The sequence below is a fragment of the Periplaneta americana genome, chromosome 3, assembly GCF_040183065.1.
Source record: "Periplaneta americana isolate PAMFEO1 chromosome 3, P.americana_PAMFEO1_priV1, whole genome shotgun sequence".
Classification (NCBI taxonomy): Eukaryota; Metazoa; Arthropoda; class Insecta; order Blattodea; family Blattidae; genus Periplaneta; species Periplaneta americana.
In genome coordinates this window covers 189,220,208-189,243,340 of record NC_091119.1, presented here as the reverse complement: position 1 = coordinate 189,243,340, position 23,133 = coordinate 189,220,208, and the positions used below count along the sequence as shown (strand labels likewise).

Below are 23,133 nucleotides of genomic sequence, written 5' to 3'. Positions count from 1 at the left end.
TTTGTAATATTAGTATAGATTTTCAAGTTGTCTATATCACTTTGTCCATTTAGCAGCCCTCTGAGGGAAATTTTTTTAATTAAATTAATTCTGACTCTGCTATGTTTTCTGGAGTCCTCGAAAAATTAAATAAAAATTTACCGTGGTTTCCAATTAGAGCCAGTGTACAAATATATTTTTATTAATTATTTGATGATGCTGTATCCAATGCAAATTGAATTAGCACAGGCAAAATTCGGGATAGAGACATGAATTCGAAAATTCGCCATGGGTTTACATGACATTCGTCTTACACTTGGGGAAAACCTCGGAAAAAACCTAACCAGGTAATCTGTCCAACTGCGATTAGAACCCATGGCCCAGTGCAGAGAACAAAACTAGAATCCAAGAGTCATTTAAGAGCTCTTCCCAGTTTTTCTCTAATTTCATTACTGAAAATTTGATTTTTAGTATTTTAATTGGTTATTTTACGACACTTTATCAATTGCTATGGTTATCTAACGTCTGAGTGACATGGAGGTGATAATGCCAGTGAAATGAGTCCAGGGTCCAGTGCCGAAAATTACCAAGCATTTGCTCTCAGTGGGTTGAGGGGGGAAAAAACGTCAACCAAGTAACTTGTCCCAAACAGGATTTGAACCCGGGCCCGCTAGTTTCATAGTCAGACGTGCTAACCATTACTCCACAGTGGTGGACGAGTTTTAGTATTGGTAGGTACTAGACTGAATACAATTTTATCACCAGATATGAATCACTTCTTAATTCTGTCAGTTTTAATGGTTGTCCACATCTAACAGAAAGGTCTCTACATGTGTTACAACAGCTGTGCACTATAAATAATTGATCTATACTAATCACTTGCCCAGTTCTTATAAACTGTGAGAACTATTTCAGTCCATGTGTAGCCTACCCTTAAGATTTGCCCACCTATCATTAAATTTCGTTTTAGTACTCTGAATTTCACGCTGACATGACTTAGAGGATATAATTTTTATATACAGGGTGATTCAGATCATCCGTAACAGTCATTTATTTCGGAAACTAGTGCATGAAAATTTTCGAGACAAAAATATTTATAACTAAACCACATGTGAACTTTCATTTGAGCTTTATTTCATCAATCAGCCCTAACAGGAAGTAGGGTCAGTGGCATAGGCCTATCACTTTAAAATTTCAAATGGGAGTCGGGTCAAATAGGATACCGTTTGATAGAGCTCTTCAAAACAAACAATTTTCATAGGAAACGTTTTTATCAATTCCTACTCTTTCAATGAGAAAACGTACAAAAAGGTGTCATCAATATTCAGAAATGTTACAAGACGAAAATGTAAACAAGACAATTAATGTTGACATGTTACTGAAAGGCTTGACAATACCATTAATTTTTTTATAAATTTTCAAACTATCTGCCGTTCTGAGCAGCACACACCTGTACTCTTCTTCTAACACTGTCAGTGACTCCTAATAATTCAGCATGGTCAAGTTACTGGCATAGTAGGAATTAATAAAAACGTTTCCTATGAAAGTTGTTTCTTTTGAAAAGCTCTATCAAATGGTACCCTATTTGACCAAACTCTCATTTGAAATTTTAAAGTGATGCGCCACTGACCCTACTTCCTGTTAGAGCTGATTGATGAAATCAAGCTCAAATGAAAGTTCACGTGTGGTTTAGTTATAAATATTTTTGTCTCGGAAATTTTCATGCATTAGTTTCCGAAATAAATTACTGTTACGGGTGATCTGAATCACCCTGTATTCTGCTGAGAAACATGAGAACTTCCTCTATTTTCCATATTATTATGAAGCAAGTGACTTGTTCAACTATATGTAATAAGACACTTATTAATTTTAAGATGTTATTTATTTCGAATCAATAAGCTTAGCAGCCATTTTCAATATCGACATTATTTGTGAGTAATTGAATTGGTGCATGAGGTACAAGTTAATGTGCATTAACAATTAAAATAGAATTCAGCAGCTGGTTTTATTAAGTTACTCAATTACATTCTAATGTACAAGAAAACAACTTTTAAGCTAAATAGTGCTGAAACAATGGTCAAAGTGTACATTTTAAACAAGGATTGAGGCTTGTGCAATTGAGATAAAAATGCGTATCAGGGTTTGTTAAAAGTTGGTAGGGGACACACATTCATATGTAATAATAAACACACACATAGGAAAATCATTTCATTAGGCTTAATTTCTTTAAAAATGAGCCTCAATGAAGGGATTTGCTTCAACAATTATAACATTCAGTTTTTGATCATATCAAATTTAATTTTGAAGAAAAACATGGACAGGCACACACAAATTGACAATATTTTCCCAAAAGGTAATTATCACTTATGCTTATTATATTCATAGAGAAAGAAGAAATATTGCAAACAGAACCATGCCAAGCTAGAAAAAATAAAATAGGAAAGGATCGTAAGAAACAAAGGCTTAAAAAAAGACTGTGAGAAGAATTGTAATTTATGGATTTTGCAATCGATAATCTACCTCTCTGCAAATAAATCCTTAGTTATTGAGGGAAAGGTTAAGAATGGGTGCAAAAGAAAGGCTGTGCTAGGAGAACAGTTAATAAAATCAATCTATTCTTAATAGGTACTAAATATTATGGACTAGAATTATTCAATAGTTCAATATGATGTGATAATGTATTTGAATCTAAGTTGATAATTTTCGAATATGTTGTAAAATGAAATAAGATTTTCGACACTGCGAAATGCATGATCTGCATATTATTAATTTTTTGAAGAGCTCACCGAACATGCAATTTTTAAATTGTATCACTGCAGTTTAATATATGCAGATTTCCAAAGATTTTCTACAAATTTCATAACAAGAAAATACGGAAAAAAAAAACAAACAAGGAGGGGGGGAGGAATTTTACATTCATAGAAAATTCTAAAATTCTTCTAAAATATTTACAATTTTCTAGACGCAACAAAGACGACTGTACATGTCAAATTTAGTATGGATTATCTCGATTTATTACATTTGCAGAACCACGAACTGGACAATCGGGATTTCAATTGTAACTTCAAAAATAAATAAAAGAAAGGATTAGTCTCTCTGTCCAGATGATATTGGGGTCCTAACGCGCCTATAACATGAAGGTGATTTTATATTTTGATCTATACTTAATATTCTTCACCCATAGCATGGTGCTTACAAAAAAACCTTCCACAATATTAAGTCGAAATCCCCTTTGGAGTTTGTTATTGGGTAAATACTGGATTCATAATTTTAATACAAGACATAAATCAGATCTTCATCTACTCTCTGTTAGTCTAAGCTGTTATAATAAAAAAGGAGTTTACTATTTATGTATTACTGTCTTCAATGCACTGTTGAATTATCTTACAAAGCTTTGAAGAACCATGAGAAAAGATTTAGAACAGAATTAACCAATTTCTACATATTCATACTTTCTACATAACTGATGAATTGTTTATGCTTGTAAATTGAATTATTCTACTTGATATGAAATATATAGTTTTGTACACCGTACCTCAACTAAAATATGCTTTTTATTTTGATGTACCGAAGTACATATGATATTTCCATGCAGATATTCTGCTTTCTCAGATGATGAGAGAGAGATGGAACGGAGAAAAATTCTCTCTGGCGCCGGGATTTGAACCCGGGCTTAGTGGTTAAAGCATCAGCACGGAGAGCTGAAAACCCGGGTTCAAATCCCGGCGCCGGAGAGAATTTTTCTCCGTTCCATCTCTCTCTCATCATCTGAGAAAGCAGAATATCTGCATGGAAATATCATATGTACTTCGGTACATCAAAATAAATATGATATGCGTAATAAATCACTTTGTGATTTAAAGACGGCGCCCATACCGTCGGACCCCCGGCCAACCAGTCACTCATCTGAGTGCACCTCTACACATGTATGGACTTCGGTCCTGCGTGCATAGACATCTATGACGTAGTGCAGAGGGCGGCCACCAGAGGGAACCCAAGAGATGGAGCTTAATCTGAGACGATTCTCAACGGTGTCGGGATTGTACCCGGCGTGGCTTAGTGGTTAAAGCATCAGCACGGAGAGCTGAAAACCCGGGTTCAAATCCCGGCGCCGGAGAGAATTTTTCTCCGTTCCATCTCTCTCTCATCATCTAAAATATGCTTGTAAATTGAATTAATCTCTTTACGATGTATTGTATATTTTTGTATAGCTTAACTGACGAATTGTTTATGCTTGTAAATTGAAGTAATTTGCATGATATGTATTATAAATTTTTGTATATCTCAACTGATTGAATTGTTTATGCTTTAAAATTAAATTAACTGACTTGCTATGTATTACATTTTATAGTTCAACTGATGAATAATTTCTTAGGTTGTAAATTGAATCATCTGCTTGCTATGTACTCTATATTTTTTGTAGAGCCACCAACGTAGCTTAGTCAGTAGACTCACTAGTCTGCTGATCCAGAGCTGTGCTCAGGCTTGGTTAAATCTCCGTTGTCTGATTATCTGGTTGGGTTTTTTCCGAGGTTTTCTCCAAATGTAAGGCAAATTTCAGGTAATCTATGGCGAATCTTTGGCCTCACCTCACTTCATCTCGGCAAAAAATTGTAATCTAGTAAAATTTTTACTTGTTCCACACTTTTAAAGCTTCAAAGCTAATGTAAGATCTATGGAATACAATAAATGAAATGAAATAAAGAATGAATGACTTATGAAAAATGCAGATAAAAACTGTTAAACACAAAAATTAGGTTTGAAATACAACATGAAATGTTATGATCTATTGCAGGGGTTCTCAACTTTTCAAAGATTGTGAGCATCGTCCACATGTAATATTAAGTGAGCGAGCACCATAAAATGTAATAGATTTAATAGGCCTATATGAATACATAAATAAAATAAATAAATAAAGAAAGAAAGAAATTTTTGAAACTCTCATCAGTATAATGATATCCTTGAACGTTACTTAGAATTTTTATTTCAGAATATGTATTATATATCTTTCTCGTGTTAAATTCTATCGTACCTGGTTAACATGTTTCGGGCTGTTATTGGCCTTCTTCAGAACTGGTTGTTGTTGGTCTTGGTGCCTGTTGTTTGTGTATCCTGTGAGAGTGTGTTTGTGTAGTGTAATGTGGAGTCAAAGAGTGTGTGTGTTCTGAAATTGAGTTGTGTGTTGAAAATTTCATTTGGATATGTTTTTGTGTGTCTGTATATTTCATATTGTTCTAGTGTGTTTAGTTTCTGGCTTTTTGGTTGGATGTGTAGAATTTCCATATCTGTGTTGATGTGTCTGTAGGTGTGGTTAGCATTTGTGATGTGTTCTGCATATGTGGAAGTGTTTTGTAATTTTGTTATGGCTGTGATGTGTTCTTTGTAACATGTTTGAAATGATCTGCCTGTCTGTCCTATGTAGAAGTTGTTGCAGGTGTTACATTTAAGTTTGTATACGCCGGTGTGATTGTATTTGTTTGTTTGTGTGTTGAGATATTTTTGTAAGTATTATTTGTTCTATATGCGATGTTGTAATTTAATTTCTTGAATGAGGTTGGAATCTTGTGTGTGTTTTTTTGTTTTCGTATGTTAGTGTGATGTATTTTTGTGTTCTTGTGTTTGTGTTGTAGTCTTATGTTTTTTGTGATTATGTTTTGTCTTTCGTGTTATGTTTTCTATTATGTTGGGATTGTATCCATTTTCTTGTGCTATGTATTTGATTGTGTTCAGCTCTTCTTTGTAATCATGTTGGTTCATTGGTATGTTGAGTAGTCTGTGTACATTGTTCGGAATGCAGCTTGTTTGTGTTGTGTTGGGTGGTTGGATGTGTAGTGTATATGTGTTGTTGTTGTTGTTGTTGTTGTGGGTTTTCTGTAGACTTTGAATGTGTGTTTGTTGTCGACTTTTGTTATTGTGATGTCTAGAAAATTTATAGATTTGCTGTTTTTAATTTCTAATGTGTTGTGTAGCTCTGAGTGTATTTTGTTTATGTGTTGATGCAGGTTTTGGATCTGTCTTTTGTTTCCTTTGTATAGTATTAGTATGTCATCTACGTATATAGAATTTTTAGTATTTTTACTAGTGATTTCTTAGTTTTTTCTTAGCATTATACAACAGATATATTCTACAAATAACAAATCACAAATAAATTTACTATACGATGAAAGAGTAATGGAACAGAGAAAAATTCTCTCCAGTGCCGGGATTTGAACCCGGGTTTTCAGCTCTACGTGCTGATGCTTTATCCACTAAGCCACACCGGATACAACCCCGGCGCCGAATAGAATCGTCTCAGATTAAGCTCCAACTCTTGGGTTCCCTCTAGTGGCCGCCCTCTGCACTACGTCATAGATGTCTATGAACGTAGGACCGAAGTCCACACATGTGCTGAGGTGCACTCGTTATGAGTGACTAGTTGGCCGGGATCCGACGGAATAAGCGCCGTCTTAAATCACAAAGTGATTTACGCATATCATATATATTATTTTAATGTACCGGAGTACATATGATATTTCCATGCAGATATTCTGCGTCATCATACGATGAAAGAGTAATGGAACAGAGAAAAATTCTCTCTGGCACCGGGATTTGAACCCAGGTTTTCAGCTCTACGTGCTGATGCTTTATCCACTAAGCCACACTGGATACAACCCCGGCGCCGAATAGAATCGTCTCAGATTAAGCTCCAACTCTTGGGTTCCCTCTAGTGGCCGCCCTCTGCACTACGTCATAGATGTCTATGAACGTAGGACCGAAGTCCAAACATGTGCTGAGGTGCACTCGTTATGAGTGACTAGTTGGCCGGGATCCGACGGAATAAGCGCCGTCTTAAATCACAAAGTGATTTACGCATATCATATATATTATTTTAATGTACCGGAGTACATATGATATTTCCATGCAGATATTCTGCGTCATCATATGATGAAAGAGTAATGGAACGGAGAAAAATTCTCTCTGGCACCGGGATTTGAACCCGGGTTTTCAGCTCTACGTGCTGATGCTTTATCCACTAAGCCACAGTGGATACAACCCTGGCGCCGAATAGAATCGTCTCAGATTAAGCTCCAACTCTTGGGTTCCCTCTAGTGGCCGCCCTCTGCACTACGTCATAGATGTCTATGAACGTAGGACCGAAGTCCACACATGTGCTGAGGTGCACTCGTTATGAGTGACTAGTTGGCCGGGATCCGACGGAATAAGCGCCGTCTTAAATCACAAAGTGATTTACGCATATCATATATATTATTTTAATGTACCGAAGTACATATGATATTTCCATGCAGATATTCTGCGTCATCATACGATGAAAGAGTAATGGAACGGAGAAAAATTCTCTCCGGCGCCGGGATTTGAACCCGGGTTTTCAGCTCTATGTGCTGATGCTTTATCCACTAAGCCACACCGGATACAACCCCGGCGCCGAATAGAATCGTCTCAGATTAAGCTCCAACTCTTGGGTTCCCTCTAACTCATAACGAGTGCACCTCAGCACATGTGTGGACTTCGGTCCTACGTTCATAGACATCTATGACGTAGTGCAGAGGGCGGCCACTAGAGGGAACCCAAGAGTTGGAGCTTAATCTGAGACGATTCTATTCAGCGCCGGGGTTGTATCCGGTGTGGCTTAGTGGATAAAGCATCAGCACGTAGAGCTGAAAACCCGGGTTCAAATCCCGGCGCCGGAGAGAATTTTTCTCCGTTCCATTACTCTTTCATCGTATGATGACGCAGAATATCTGCATGGAAATATCATATGTACTTCGGTACATTAAAATAAAATAACATGAATTTACTATAGTCGCGACACTGTTATTCCCAGCGTGACTCCTCCTCTTTGCTTACGTCTTAGGAAGTGAAGGCTCTATAAAGTCTAGGTAGGTAGTATCGTTCGCCATTTTTGTTCTTTCGTTGCCGAGCTACCATACGAAGAATCTATTTGCCACACCGTTAAACATTATCATTTCGTAGCTCCTATGATAATAAATCAAACGCACTGTAATTCGGCAAATAATTGAGCGGCAAATAACGTCCTCGTGTGCTTTCTGCGAAAGCCAACGAAAGAGCCAAAATGGCGGGCGATTATATTAAGTATTTATCGAGCCTTAAGGAATGAATAACGTCTTCATAAGCGAATCACAAGATGCACACGTTTAAATGTAGCCGACCTGCAATGTGATTGCTGCCGGAAATTAGAGCAATAGGACTATAATATTACCGCATTTGCTCGCGTAATTTGCGCACTTTTTAATTAACTTTGGCCACTGAAAAAATGGGGTGCGTGAAATATGCGGATTTTTCAAATAAGAGGTCCTGTTCTAAGTTTATCTCAATTAGTATATGTATAGGTAAGTATTTACGGTAGGGCTAATTTTCTATACCGGTAACTTGTCTCTACCAAGGGCAAGCATTGTTAAAGTAGCGGGACTTTGGGGTTTCTTTCTGAAGCAGGTACTTCAGTTGCTGGTGAATGACCTACTATGGACTGTAGGGAAGGAAAATCCCTACTACACTGAAAAAAATATGTACGTAAAATGTGTGTGCAAAATACACGGAGCAAAAATAAATTTCAAAATAATCCCTTAAAAATTAGGGTGCGCAAAATACGGGGGGGCGCAAATTACGCGAGCAAATACGGTATTAGTTTGTAAATTATTATGCAATAGGTCCAGGTAATCAGCCCAAATGGGAATCCAACCCAAGCCTGAACACATCTCAGGATCAGCAGTCTAGCAAGTCGATAATTCAATTTACAAACCTAAGAACTCCTTTAAAAAAAAAAAAATACTTATAAGGTTTTGAGGTTTTTCGGAGCTAGACAGATGTATTTATTTATTTAAGCCTTCTCTTTACAGTACTCAGTAAACAACTGAGTTCTCGAAGGGGTTTCGAACCGATGATTCAGAAAGTTTTTTGTCCGCCATGGGGAAGAATTTTCACATTTAATGGGTAAATACCTTGCAAGGTACGTAAATGCATATGAGGTGAAAATAGAAAGAGCACTCAATTAAAAAAAAATATATATATGGGTTGGAAAAAGTTGAAATAATTGACACCTACCAAGTACAAATCCATATGTCCAGACTCTTGATAACATGCACAGAAGAGGGTGAATGAACCTCTTCGCCATGAGATAAATCAAAGCCTTAATTACTGACTCGTAATTCAACACACACACTTCAGGTCACAGGTCACACCCCCTACAGCGGTGATGGTGAACCTTTCCCGAGAAGTCTGCCAAAAACCCAAAATATTTACTTAAGGGGTGTGCTGACTGCCAAACTGTTCAGACTCTTAATCCATCCACCCCTTAGCCATCACAAGACGGTTCATCTAAACATCTCACGTTCTTATAAGTATTGATTTGGAAGAAAGTTCTTACCATTTCTTCTGACATGACAAGCTGCAAGAATGCAAAAGATCTGATCAACTTCATTCTTTGCAATTATCATAGTTTGTTATAGTGTTTTAAGAGTTACAATATCTTACACGGAGCCCAGGAGTTATTTTGTAATTTCTATTAATTTCTCATAAAATTTGCATAGCAGATTTGAATCTTTATGAAATGGTAAACAATCCCAAAACAGAGGAAGAAAGAAAATTAAAGAAAATTAATTAATATTTGTTAGGTATGAAAGGAGAAGAATGAAAATTTGTTTGTTTGAGCAAGTAAAGTATTGATTATTTAGTACACTCCGGTTTACATCAACAATGAATAAATAAGTCGACAGGGATAAGGAAGGAAACGTGTTCTAAAAGGTGCAGGTAACATGTCCTTGTAAGGGTCACAGGACAGTTTATAAGGAACTATGCGAGTCTGAAGCAAGTTGGCCTTTTACTGAATCTGGAGGTCATTGTTCCACTGACGGAACTTATGAAATTTCGAAATGAGGATGCAACCTACAATTTCTACAATACTGAAAACAATAATAAATCTCTCCGAGTATATAAATATATAGCTGGATATCTTATGCAACTGAGTAGGATGATCATGAGAATAAATAATAATTGTTTCAAATGCAACACACTTTAATACAAAGTATTGACAGCCTGTGCTAAGCTAGATTTATTTGAAAACTAAAACTGAGTGAAAGTGAGGGTATGTATATTCCTTAAAACGGAAAATGGTCGCTCTCCTGTAACATGAATTCGTCTAAGTGTCGTTCAGGTTAACGCAAGATTCAAGCAGGGAACTATTAAGTATCAAGGTCCGAAGATGTCAAGTCATAACAGCGACATATCTGTATGTCATGAAACGACATATTCCCTACGAAACCTTTATGGCTTCTCGTTACAAAGATCAGGATTCGAATCTCTCTATGTAAAATGCATGCATGTAAACTCAGCATATGATGATTCCCGAGCTATTCCGAAGTGGGACTTAGTCTCTGAACAGCGACCAATCTCCATGTCAAAGGATTTACGTGAATATCGGCTAAAAAATTTACTTTCTGATTCATATCTGGTCTTTGCAAACTCGAAGTGTTCTTGCATTCTTCTGATCCAAGTCTGGTCTTTGCAAACTCGAAGTGTTCTTGCATTCTTCTGATCCAAATCTGGTCTTTGCAAACTCGAAGTGTTCTTGCATTCTCCTGATCCAAATTTGGTCTTTGCAAACTCGAAGTGTTCTTGCATTCTTCTGATCCAAATCTGGTCTTTAGAAACTCGAAGTGTTCTTGCATTCTTCTGATTCAAATCTGGTCTTTGCAAACTCGAAGTGTTCTTGCATTCTTCTGATCCAAATCTGGTCTTTGCAAACTCGAAGTGTTCTTGCATTCTTTTGATCCAAATCTGGTCTATGCTCTGCGAAATAAGTGTAATTTTGACTTCCCATCAGTAGATAAAGAGTTCAATGAGATTTTTCTTCATACATTTTTTTTAAATTCCAAGCGATTGAATGCAACTGTTTAAAAACGGACTCAGTATTCTTCTATGACTGTAGTAATTGTTTTGAGTTTCTTTCGGAAAATAGCCTACTGTAAAACTTTTTTTTATCGTGCAAATTTTAATGCATGTCCGCAAAAACAAACTCAGTATTTGTTGCATTTATACTCGTACATAGCTGAATTTTCCACGAGTTCTCTTTGTGAAGTGATGCTGACCAGAAGTCAGTTTTGTTCAGAAATTCGTTGGATAACAAAAGGCTCAAGCATCATTTTCGATTTATATTGAACTATTATCACAACGCTAAGGTGCTAACAGTTTGAAGTACTAGAAATGATGTTTACATAATATTTCGTGTCATTGTTGCACCATATACTTCTATTTTGGTCGTTCTTTGGGTCGTATCCCTGGTTCGAGTAAAATTATCAATGTTTTCGATTTTAAAGGAATTTGTCATTTTCAAATAGGGTTAATAGCCTATGGGTGGAGGGGTAGCAATCAGAAGTCTTGCTCAAAAGTGGGTCACACTTCCAAAAAATTTGGGAACCACTACTCTAGAAGGTCTGACTTATATGTTCGTATTCTTTTTTTCTAGAATTGGAGCAATAGATTCATGGGAAGAGAATTAAAGATTACAATTTTTTCCTTAATTTCCATAAAGCTTCGCAAACAATTCTTCTTTTGAAATATTGTAACAAAATTATAATTGGAATTACCGCAAAACAAATGCCATCTTGAAAGAATAATGCATTATTTTATGAAACTGTGAGGAAATTAAGTGTTAGATCACCCAAAAATATTACTCAGTTGCAAATGAAATCCTTTAAAAAAAAAACTTCACATTCTCTCTGAATATGGACCAACTTTCCGTGTGTTATAAGAAGGGATTCAGTAAGAAGGAAAGAGGTACATTTACAGCATCAAAATATGGTTTTTGAATAAACCTTAATATTAGTGTAGACTAGTAAATTACTATTTAAAATAAAATTACGTTAGTTTTACCTATTGAGTTGATGACGTTGGTCTGGGTATGGCATGTTGCTGTAGTCTTCACCCCGACAGCGCCGTGAAAACAGAAACCCCGACACAAAGCCCACAACCAATGCTGCAAGACAGGAGGTTGCTACAGCGATACTCAGGGTTTCAGCTGTGTAGATTGGAAGCTTTTCCTGTGATGACGGCAACTTAGCCCCTGCAGCACAATATACAAGTAAAATTTTAACATCATGTAGAAATCTAATAGTAATACGTCTCTTACAAGTTGGCACTCAGTTACAAATGCTACTGAAAGAAAACTTGCAAGTTCATATCATATTAATTAACTGAACTTTATTTTGTATGTTTATTTTCAAAAATGTTAATTAAATTATTGTGTGTTATAAAATTCGTTATTCAAAGTTTTTATGAACGATTTATTATTTTTATTTATGTATGTATATTATATAAATTTCACGATTCATTTTTTTTTGTTGTGTCTAAGATGATACACACAAATATTATGTGCAAAATGATGTTACTTGTATCAATATATCAATTATTACAATTACAACTAATAATAATTATTACAATAAATTTCTTTCTCTTTTTTTTTCCTTAAGTTTGTACAGTATTACTACAAAAATTTCAGCTTTTAAGCTTTAAACATCGGAATTTCTTGTTATATTTATTATTGTAGTTATTCAAAATATATATATTTATTTCATTTGTGATTTATTAAAATTTAAAATAAAACAGCTGTATATTGGCTCTATTTTCACGAAATTAAAAATATATACATAATTCATATTTATACATATATATGGAGTGTCTCAGAAATATATTTGCATAACTTAGTGGATGAGTTCCTCATATGTAGACAATAAAATAATTTATATTAACATAAGACCAGAAATGCTTGGTTTCCAAGTAGTTCTAAACAAGATCACTGGGTGGGTGCACAGAAATTTTCTGAAAAAAAAAAAAAAATAAATAAATAAAATAAAAAACATGTCTGATTTCTTTGACGACATGTCACTGATCATTCGTCGACAAGTACACTTTATGCATGAATACGCTTTTGCACATATTGATCATCATACCTGAAATTACTTGAATGGAAGGTTTCCTGGTTGATGGATAAGTAGAGCTGGACCAGTTGCCTGGCCTCCATGCTCACCTTATTTAAACCTACTAGATTCCTTCTTGTGGGGTCATTTAAAATTATTGTTGTATTTGACTCTGGTCGCTGATGTGGAAAATCTCCTCAATCGAATTGTAGCAGTTGTAAGAAAATATGAATGCCTGTATTCTGGTAGAAGTTGGACATCTTTAACATTTAAAGGTAATATGACCACTTAAGTGTCGGAAACCAAGCATTTCTGGTCCTATGTTGATATAAATTATTTTTATTATCTACATATGACGAATTCATTCCTGAAGTTATACCATGTATTCTTAGACACTCTGTACACACGTATATTATTATTCCTTTCAAAGATTTAATTTATTTATTTTTCAATTTAGTAAATTTTAACTGCAAATATGATTATACAAGCACCTTGTAAAATAATCATATAACATACACTCTTTGATTTATATAAATAATTTTAATGCATAATTACTGTACGTTTAATTTTAACTGCAAGATGTAATAAAAAGTATCGCATCATTAATCATGTTTATTCGTAGAGAAATTTAATTGAAGTGTTTTACTCATATGGATTACACAAAAAAAAAATAAACACATGATTTAAATCACACTGTTTATTAACTTAGTCTACAATACACATTGGTGGATATATTGGCACAGGAAAACAAAACTGGTAAATTGGCATCATAGCATAATAACATTATTGTTTTTACGTGTCTAATATAATATTGTTAGTAAAATTAAAATAGTAACAATAACACTACAACTTAAAAACATTAGATATGGGATTAATGAACAAAGAGGACAACAGACAGCAGTAACACAGAATCAATACTGATGGCACTGGGCTTGTAGTCCTTATTATCAAACAAACTATTAAATGCAAATTATTAATTTTATTAAGGTCCAAATATTCTATACGGTATATTTTATATTAACAAATGTCGTACTATCTTTCACGATAGTTCTTTTTTTAAGAATTTTATTCTTTATCTTCCTTCAGAGTCAGACAAATATATTAGCAAACTTTAACATATTCCCTAATGTACTTTCCATTGGGTCTGTTTGTTATTACAGCTTTGAAAAGCTGGACGTAATTTTTAAACATTCATTTGCTAATGGAAGTGTGACATGAAAAGATTTTCTTAACTAAGTTGCAAGATAAAACAGTTGAAATCGTAAGAATTTAGCTTATCCTGAAAATTGTTTCGTGCATTGCATTTCGTTTTACTTCAAAAGCAGGAGAAAGTGCGGGGCGATGTAAAGAAAACACTACCCAAGTTTTCACACTATGAATTGGTAGGCCTACACCTCTCAAAGTAAAGTCCATAAATAAAAAATAAATAAATAAATAATTACATTACATTAACAACCCTGAATTAAAACTTAACATAAAAAATTAACACAGTGCTATGTTCACAAAAATTAATATTCTGAAAATCATATTTGGCTACAAATATTTTATTAAAGATATTTACCTCAGCAAAAAACATATAAGAACTTACTTTTGTTAAAAGGTGCCTATTCACGTTAACAGATCATACATGAGTAAAGTAAAATTTAACCTTATTTTTTGTAAATTTTAAGACAGAAAACTATAAGGTTATTCAAAAGTAAGTTATGGTATCGGTAAATTTTTAAAAAGATACAATATTTTTAAAAATTAACGTATACAAAAATGGTAACACATTTGTATGTATATCGAACAATGGGATTTGTTCACTTATCACACTCATTTGTTTTGGTTAACAAGGCAACAGGTTTTGTTAATAATGTGTCAAAAGTAAGTCACTATCATTGACTGCGTTTAAAATGGGGTAAATGATAAGCACAGGAATGTCATGCCGTAGCACTTTGTAATATCACTCTGTAGTAAATTAAAGCTCCAGTGAGCAATGGTAATGTATACGCCTACTTCACTGTTTTATCACAAATTTAATATGGTCCTGGTCCATGTAAAATACTAATTTTTACTCCATTTATACTGCATTTTTGGTCCAGGAAAAATACTAGTCTTTCACAAAAAAACTTTTTTTTACTAGTATTTTTCCTGGACCAAAAAAATTAAATAAAAATTGATGTAAAAATTAGCATTTTACAATAGAGATCACTGGAGATGTTCCATTTCATTTTTTCTGTTATCCGAGTCATTTCACAAAGTGATACAATACAGCATTTCAGTGCTTATCATTAAATTAAAATGGTTTTGACTTTATAAGATCGAATTAGTCTTGTTCAATATTATTATGAATATAAAAGAAGTTTAACAAATGGCATACGAAAATTTTGAACAAAACATAATTTCCTAACACCTGGCCAGTGGATTCCCCTGATATCAATCCAGCAGATTTTTGGCTATAGGGTTATTTTAAAGACCAAGTTTTTTTTTTTAACTAATTCTATAACTACCGACAAACTAAAATATCAAATTTCGCAACAAATTGAAGATAGATTGTTGCTTGTTGAAGAACAAAATGGCAGACATATTCAACATTTAAACTGAATCCAATAAACCCCACATCTTTATGAGTATAAGTGTGTTCTTGTTTTGTGTATATCTTAATTCTTAAAAAGGTTATGGTGACGTAAAAATTTAACTTACCGGTACTTTTGAATAACCTTATACAGTAATAATAAATACCTAACAGTTCCCTGTAAATAAACAAACTAGAATTGGAAGCTGTTACAATGCATGCTATTGCTGCCGAGTAAAATCTTAAGAATATGACTGTGAACATTCAGAAATAACTATAAAATGCCCGAATTTTTAACAATAATGTAAGAATTTTCGATATGGTATTTTGCACTATTATTCTAGCTCAGGAACACATGTATAAATAGTAAGTTATTTACCCTATTGAAGTCACTGATATTACGAGTTTTTTTTTTTTTTTGAAGTGATGATATTACATTGTTTTATTTATTTCACCAACATCTAACAAACGTTTGACAAATATGTGTATTAATTTTATTAATTACATAGGGTAAGCAATACTTTCCAAAAAAAAGTTTGGTTAGAAGTACTTAAGATTAGTAAGTCAAATTTTAAATCCTTTAAAAACAATCTATTCTCTTTTGTGTTAGTCTCATGGTGAACATACTAGAGTACCGGTATTCTAGTACAAGCGCAATAGTACTGGTATTTAAAATATATGTATGGTAGAAAAATATTATGAGCAGTGCTGGTACTAATATTTTATGTAATAATTACAGAGAAATTATTCGAAGTTCATTTCATCAAAAATAAAATGAGTTTTTTTTTTTTCTTTAGGTATAAACAGTTCACGCCACAATTAAAACTAAAGTTTCTATACCAGCAACTAGGTACACATTTTAAAGAATGCGTCAAGTTATTTTAATAATTTTCTATTCAGAAATTAGTCATAGCAACTAACACATTCATGTATTATTATTTGCAACATTTGTGACAACATACTTACAAGTGTACCAAATATTCCCATTTATACTACATTCAATTTGGCTCTGGGTTACAAGCCCAATAATGAATATCAGTTCTTAATTGAGTCACATCAATAGTCTAAATCAGCAAACCACTGAAATCCATTCTGATACAAGGGATCAGAACTCATAGGTTTGTTTCTGCGATTTTCTGATAGTTTGGTAACTGTTTGAAAACTATTACAACCTCAGCTATTGCGCATGACCAGTGATGATCAGTTATAATTAAGTAATTGATTAACTAGCGGACTTACTCGTGTTAATTATGTGTTGGTGTGTGTTATGATTTCTTCAAGTTCTGTATGGTGAGTGATGTGTGCTAGATGTAGATATGTTTTGTATGCGTTTGTGTTATGTTTGTTTTTCATGTAATGTAGGTGTTTGATGTTGTTCTGCATGTGTAGTTTCTGTGCTTGGGTTTTAGTTTTTTGAGCTATGTGTGATGTGTTTTTTATGTGTATTTGTGCGTATTTTGGTGTGATCTGCTGGTTTAAACATACGTGATTGAATCTGATGTTGTGTGAGGCTTTGATAGTCTTGATGCGCGCTGATCTATATTTGTGTACTAGTTGACTTGTAGAGTTGTCCTGATAATCCATTTTGAATCCTGCGTACACTACTTTTAACACTTGAATATAAGTAATTGATTAACTAGCGGACTTAACACATAATTAACACGAGTAAGTCCGCTAGTTAATCAATTACATATATTCAAGTGTTAAAAGTAGTGTATGCTGGTTGAGTGGAAGAGAAGGCCTTATGGCCTTAACTCTGCCAGCGAAAATAAAACATTATTATTATTATTATTATTATTATTATTATTATTATTATTATTATTATGCAAGATAATTGGGCAGGGCATGTAGCACGTATGGGCGAATCCAGAAATGCATATAGAGTGTTAGTTGGGAGACCGGAGGGAAAAAGACCTTTAGGGAGGCCGAGACATAGATGGGAGGATAATATTAAAATGGATTTGAGGGAAGTGGGGTATTATGATAGAGACTGGATTAATCTTGCACAGGATAGGGACCGATGGCGGGCTTATGTGAAGGCGGCAATGAACCTTCGGGTTCCTTAAAAGCCATTTGTAAGTAAGTAAGTAAGTAAGTAAGTATTATGCAAGATTCAAAATGGAGTTATAACTAATTCGAAATTTTTCTTACAAGAACTATCGTGTACAGTGAAATAATTTACTAATCTAGTATATTCAAGACGTAATTAAATTTCACAGTATGTTTTAATAACTGATGCAGATTAGCATGGAAATATAAAATATTAATGCACAGAGTATGTGTATGTCAGTCCAGTGGATGAAGATGCAGCCCAACTAACTTAATGTGCATGCGTCATTGTCATTTGAGATTGGTTTGTGCTTGATCTGCAAATCTTCCTGAACATCAGAAAATGTTTTGGTGACAGTTGGATATGCTGCAAGAACAAGTGACTTTGAATCAAAGTTATTGTTGCACAAACAATAAAGTCGATGTGCATATGCTCATGATTGTTGCAAACATTGGTAACTGCTGCAGAAACAAACCTCATGAATTCATTTCGCATCCCAATACAAATCCAAACACAATTTACTTTAAACTCCCGGTGAAGCTACTGTAGTAACAAAATAAATGCAAAGCAAAAATAAGGATAAAAAGCTTGCTTCATCAATATGTAAATATGATACTCTGGGATAAAAGGGAGATTAAGAACAATTCATATGCACATAAGCTATATTGGTGAAACTCGGTATGCTCCTACACCACACACGGAAAAAGAAACGTACTTATACAATTGAAATTATTCTCAAAATTGAAACACATCACTCTAGAGAGATAATGTGATCAATGCGAAAGTTATAAACTTAATAAGTAACGTTCCATATAGTACACAAATACTGGATAATTAGCAAAACAACATCTTTAGCCATTTAGCACAACTTGTGACTTATGGATCATCACAATCATAACCATCCTATAAAATACTAGATGAAATATGAAGTATTTAAATAAATAAAAATACAATAATTTGATCCAGGGAGCATTTGTTTTTGGTGCAAAGATAATTCGTTTAATGTGTATCGGTATCTTAATCGAAATTATATTTAAATAATTAAAATACAATCATTTTGGCCCAGGAAGCATAACTTTTGATGCAAGAATAACTCTTTTAACAAATTTCTCAATTGCTATTTCATCGAAATAATTAAAATATGATCCATGATTAACTTTACAACTTCTTTACTGTGTTACTTTTTAGGAACTTACCTAGCTGACTAGTTTCAAAGTGATATTCTTCAATGCCCAAAGCCTAGTGAAGGTCCCGCGCTATCTTCTGGTTTGCTGTTGTGGTGTGGTGTGTTCATAATTGTGCCGAAAAGGGTGTGTGTTTTGAATTTGAGTCGAGTGTTCAGAATGTGCTGGGGTGTGTTTTTGTATGTTTGTAAATTTCACATTGTTCCAGAGTGTCAAGTTTCTGGCTTTTTGGCTGGATGTGTAGTATTTTAATGTCAGTGTCTATGTTGCTGTAGTTGTGATTGGAGTTTGTGATTTATTCTGCGTAGGTGAATTGTTGTATAGTTTTGTTGTGGCTGCAATATGTTCCTTGTAATGTGTTTGAAATGATCTTCCAGTCTGTCCAATGTAGAAATGGTTGCAACTATTGCATGGTAGTTTGTATACTCCTGTTAAGTTATATTTATTTGTGTGTCTTGTCTGTGTGTTAAGATGTTTTTGTAGTGTGCTCTGTGTTCTGTATGCAATGTTGTTATTCTAGTTTCTTGAAAGATGATGCAATCTTGTATGTGTTCTTGTTTTCGTATGTTTGTGTGATGTATTTCTTTTGTTTTTGTGTTCGTGTTGCATTTTCTTGTTTGAGTTTAGTCTTTCTTATGATGTTGTCTATTATGTTTTGGGTTGTATCCATTTTCCTGTGCTATGTATTTGATGGTGTGTATTTCTTTCTTATAATCTTGTTGTTACTTTACAGAATAATTAATACTTAATATGTACCGTATGTATATTTGTAAATTTATTTCATTTCTCACGTTCATTTGATCATGAAGTAACACAACACAAATCAAACAACAGTCCCGTGTGTAGTGTGGGAGAATATTTAAGTTTCGGTGAAATTGCTGGTAATAACAAAATAAATGCAAAGCAAAACTTAAGATAAAAAAACCGGCTTCATCAATACATAATTATAATAGGTATTCTGAGGTAAGAGGAAGATTGAAAACAATATTTAGGCCGTGTCTCAAAGCTCAAGTCCATACTATACACTAGTGACTAGCAACTAGGTGACTTGTAAACTATACACTAGGAAGCTTTGGAAATGCATGCTTAAAACATGGCCTTCTTCATAGATTATTTTTCTAAAAACCATGATATCATGGTGCAGCACTAAATTAAGAAGGCAGTGTCCTAATGCAGTTTCATTACGACTTATGTGGAAAAGATAAGGGCTTAATATATTACAATCATGTTTAACACATTGTACAGAAGGTACTAACAATGCCAGTGTTCAAAGTTAACGTGTTATTCTACATTATATTTACATTATTTCACTTCCAAAGCATTTTCAGATTTCATAACCCCAATTGCTGATGAGGTATCCATGTTTGTTTAGTGTACAAGTCAACAATCAAGCAAGCATTTTCGTTTACTAGCTACTACGGACTTGATTGCTATGCACTGTGTAGCTTTGGATCATAACTTCTGACGTCACATCCGGCTATTTAGTCAACAATCTAGTTCACTTCAGCTGAAAATGTAGCTTTGAGACACGGCCTTATATCCACGTAATCTATATTTCGTTTCTATAACCTCAAATTGAAAATTATAGTTCAAATCAATACGTGGTTTACCTGTGATTATATAAAATATACGTCCTATTACAAAACACGATAGCCCCACTTATAATTTTAAATGTGATGTATGACGTAATTGGGAGATTTTTTTTCATGTTTTGAAATTTAGATCTAAAAAAGGTTTTTTTTCTAGTCATCTAGTGTTTATCAGTAACGAGGAACAGAAATCATTTGTGACAGAAACACTTCAAACCTTCACTGTGACAGTAGGTCAAGATTTAACAGTATTGTTATATGTAACTTCTATTCTATGATGCAAGACCCAGAATGAAGAGTAAGCATGTGAGATGCAATAAGTCGGAGAATCCAATTCCAGCCCAGTGCCAAACACTTTCACACAACACCCTGACATACAAACACGTGCACACACAAATGAACTAACAACAATATCAAACAAATTTCAACAGTAGAGAAGTGTTTTAAGATATGGTGAGGCGCTAAGAAACGTCTTGATGCGGCCAAGTGACCATCACCTTACCTGCGTGGTTGATCTCGGCCAGAGTGTTAGGGATCACGTTGCTTTCGTCCACTTCAATCACTATGTCACTGTTGTCATTGATGTCAAAATCTGAATCGAAATCGCTGCCCGGTTGATTTGAGAGAACGGGATCGCCTGCCAGAGGTCAACACGCAGGTTAACAGACAAGCTGGTTGTGAATGGGACACTGGTCATTTTTAAATTACTGTTATAGCTACCTACATTCTTAAGTACCTAACACATAACCTCACAATTTTACTGATATTATCAGTTCATCTTTCATTTTTTACTATCTTCGAAACTTAACAAAAATGTAGTAGTAATTTGCATCTATAAACGTTTTTCACATCACAATCTATTTTGTGTACAGAAATTACATAAGATGATACAGAGTACACAGGGTGAACAGCAATTAATGTCATTAATTTCAGGGGGTTATTCTCTACATTCTTAAGTACCTAACACATAACCTCACAATTTTACTGATATTATCAGTTCATCTTTCATTTTTTACTATCTTCGAAATTTAACAAAAATGTTGTAGTAATTTACATCTATAAACGTTTTTCACATCACAACCTATTTTGTGTACAGAAATTATATAAGATGATACAGAGTACACAGGGTGAACAGTAAGTATTTCATTAATTTCAGGGGGTTATTCTGTGAGATATTTCAAGCAAAAACGTTTAATACAATTTTGCTCGTTTTTGCTTCCTTTTCGAGATAAAAACTGTTTTATATTAAACATTTCCCAGCATGTTTTGGGAAAGCCATTGATTTAATTCCCAATATGCTCAGTCAATTTAAGAGAGCAGTGTATTATGATAATAGATGATTGAAAGAATTTTAGTTTTATTCTTTAAATATGCAAAAATTTGAAAGACAAAAAATATAATTCTTTCCATCATTTATTATCATAATACACTGCTCTCTTAAATTGACTGGTTATGTTGGGAATTAAATCAATGGCTTTCCCAAAACATGCTGCGAAATGTTTAATATAAAACAGTTTTTATCTCGAAAAGGAAGCAAAAACGAGCAAAATTTTATAAACTCCTGTGTATATATTTCCAAAGATATCAGTTCATAATACATGAATGACTACAAAAATTAGAGAATGAAGTACAATGATTTCAAAATAGAACAAAATTAATAACAATATTTTAAAATTAAATTAAGTCAAGTCAATATTATTTCTTGAAAATATAAATGATGATGTAAGATACTTAAAGAATCTTTAATTATGTCAAGTATAATTTTTTTTAACTATCTCGGGAATTATTCCTAGCCATTTCATGATCTCCCAAGTAAATTACACAAGACTTCCTCTGGTTCCAAACAGTAATCCAACTAAACAGTTTTCCTCTAGAAATTGTAAACGTATACAACGAAGATATTGTTCTTATTAAATTTCAAACCTTATTTAACAAAAAAAATCAATTTTCTTTGTATCAATTAAAAATATTTTTCCTTGAATTTTCTGACGAATTAAATTCAATATATTCTAATAATTTTTATCACTGATATGTCTTATTTTTATAAATTACGAAAAATAATCACTTTTCTACTAGGTAATGAAAGATTTCTATAAAAACACCTAAACGATTCAATAAGAAATTTGTTCCTGTTAGAAGAATTTCTTTAGGTCTATATTTATAAAAGCTATTGGTGATCTCAATTACCAGATAGTATGTACCTGATAAAATAGAGCACATAATTAATTTGATTGCTGATTCTTATTTTTTTTTTATGTTCTCAAGTGGTCAAAACATCATGGTATATTCTACAAATTTTTATTTTATACTTTTTACCATCTCCTGAATTCTTTCAAAGTACAAAAAATAAGTTGTGAAAACTACTTCAATACTAACGTCTAATTTTTTCCCTTCTTTAAACTTAAGTAGATTTTAGTTATTTTTTTATGAAAACTATTCTATGTTGCAGTTGTAATTTAGTGCAGAACACTTAAAAACTATGACACGAAATCAAATTTGTTTCTCAGGATAATATCAAAATCGAATTTATGACTTTAAATATGCAATTCAGTAGCTATATAACTAACATTATAATTAATATGAAATTAGTTAACATAATTTTAATTATAAATCACACTTAGTTCCTTTGTTTCTAGTTTTAATTTTAAGCATGACCAGTGTTCCCACTTCTCACCAAACTACAAATTTCTTTAGGCAATGTGTCACTGCTAGCATATACAAGAAATGTGAAATATTAGTCCAAACCCAACAAGCACCAAGTCAATTTGTCCCTCCACACCAGACAGATGCATGCAAGCAGTTTGTTAGCAGAGAGACAGCGACAGTAACAAAGCTTAGGTCTTTA

General features: G+C 33.5%; 1 protein-coding gene and 1 non-coding gene across 11 annotated transcripts in view; both read right to left on the bottom strand.

Moving 5' to 3' along the window:
• LOC138696915 (semaphorin-1A) overlaps positions 1-23,133 on the bottom strand; it is a 1,424,789-nt gene that overhangs the window by 16,945 nt on the left and 1,384,711 nt on the right. For 6 of the 10 annotated variants that reach the window (XM_069822398.1, XM_069822402.1, XM_069822404.1 and 3 more), the window contains 2 exons: positions 20,791-20,925; positions 11,866-12,055 (listed from right to left, as the gene is read on the bottom strand). In XM_069822398.1, coding sequence (XP_069678499.1) covers positions 11,866-12,055; positions 20,791-20,925 — 325 coding nt within the window. Of the gene's footprint in view, positions 1-9,039; positions 9,214-11,865; positions 12,056-20,790; positions 20,926-23,133 lie in introns of all 10 variants that reach the window. The other 4 variants (XM_069822403.1, XM_069822405.1, XM_069822407.1 and 1 more) reach the window with 2 other exon arrangements.
• TRNAY-AUA (transfer RNA tyrosine (anticodon AUA)) lies at positions 7,317-7,388 on the bottom strand. The gene has a single exon. It is a non-coding gene; the product is annotated as a tRNA-Tyr (tRNA).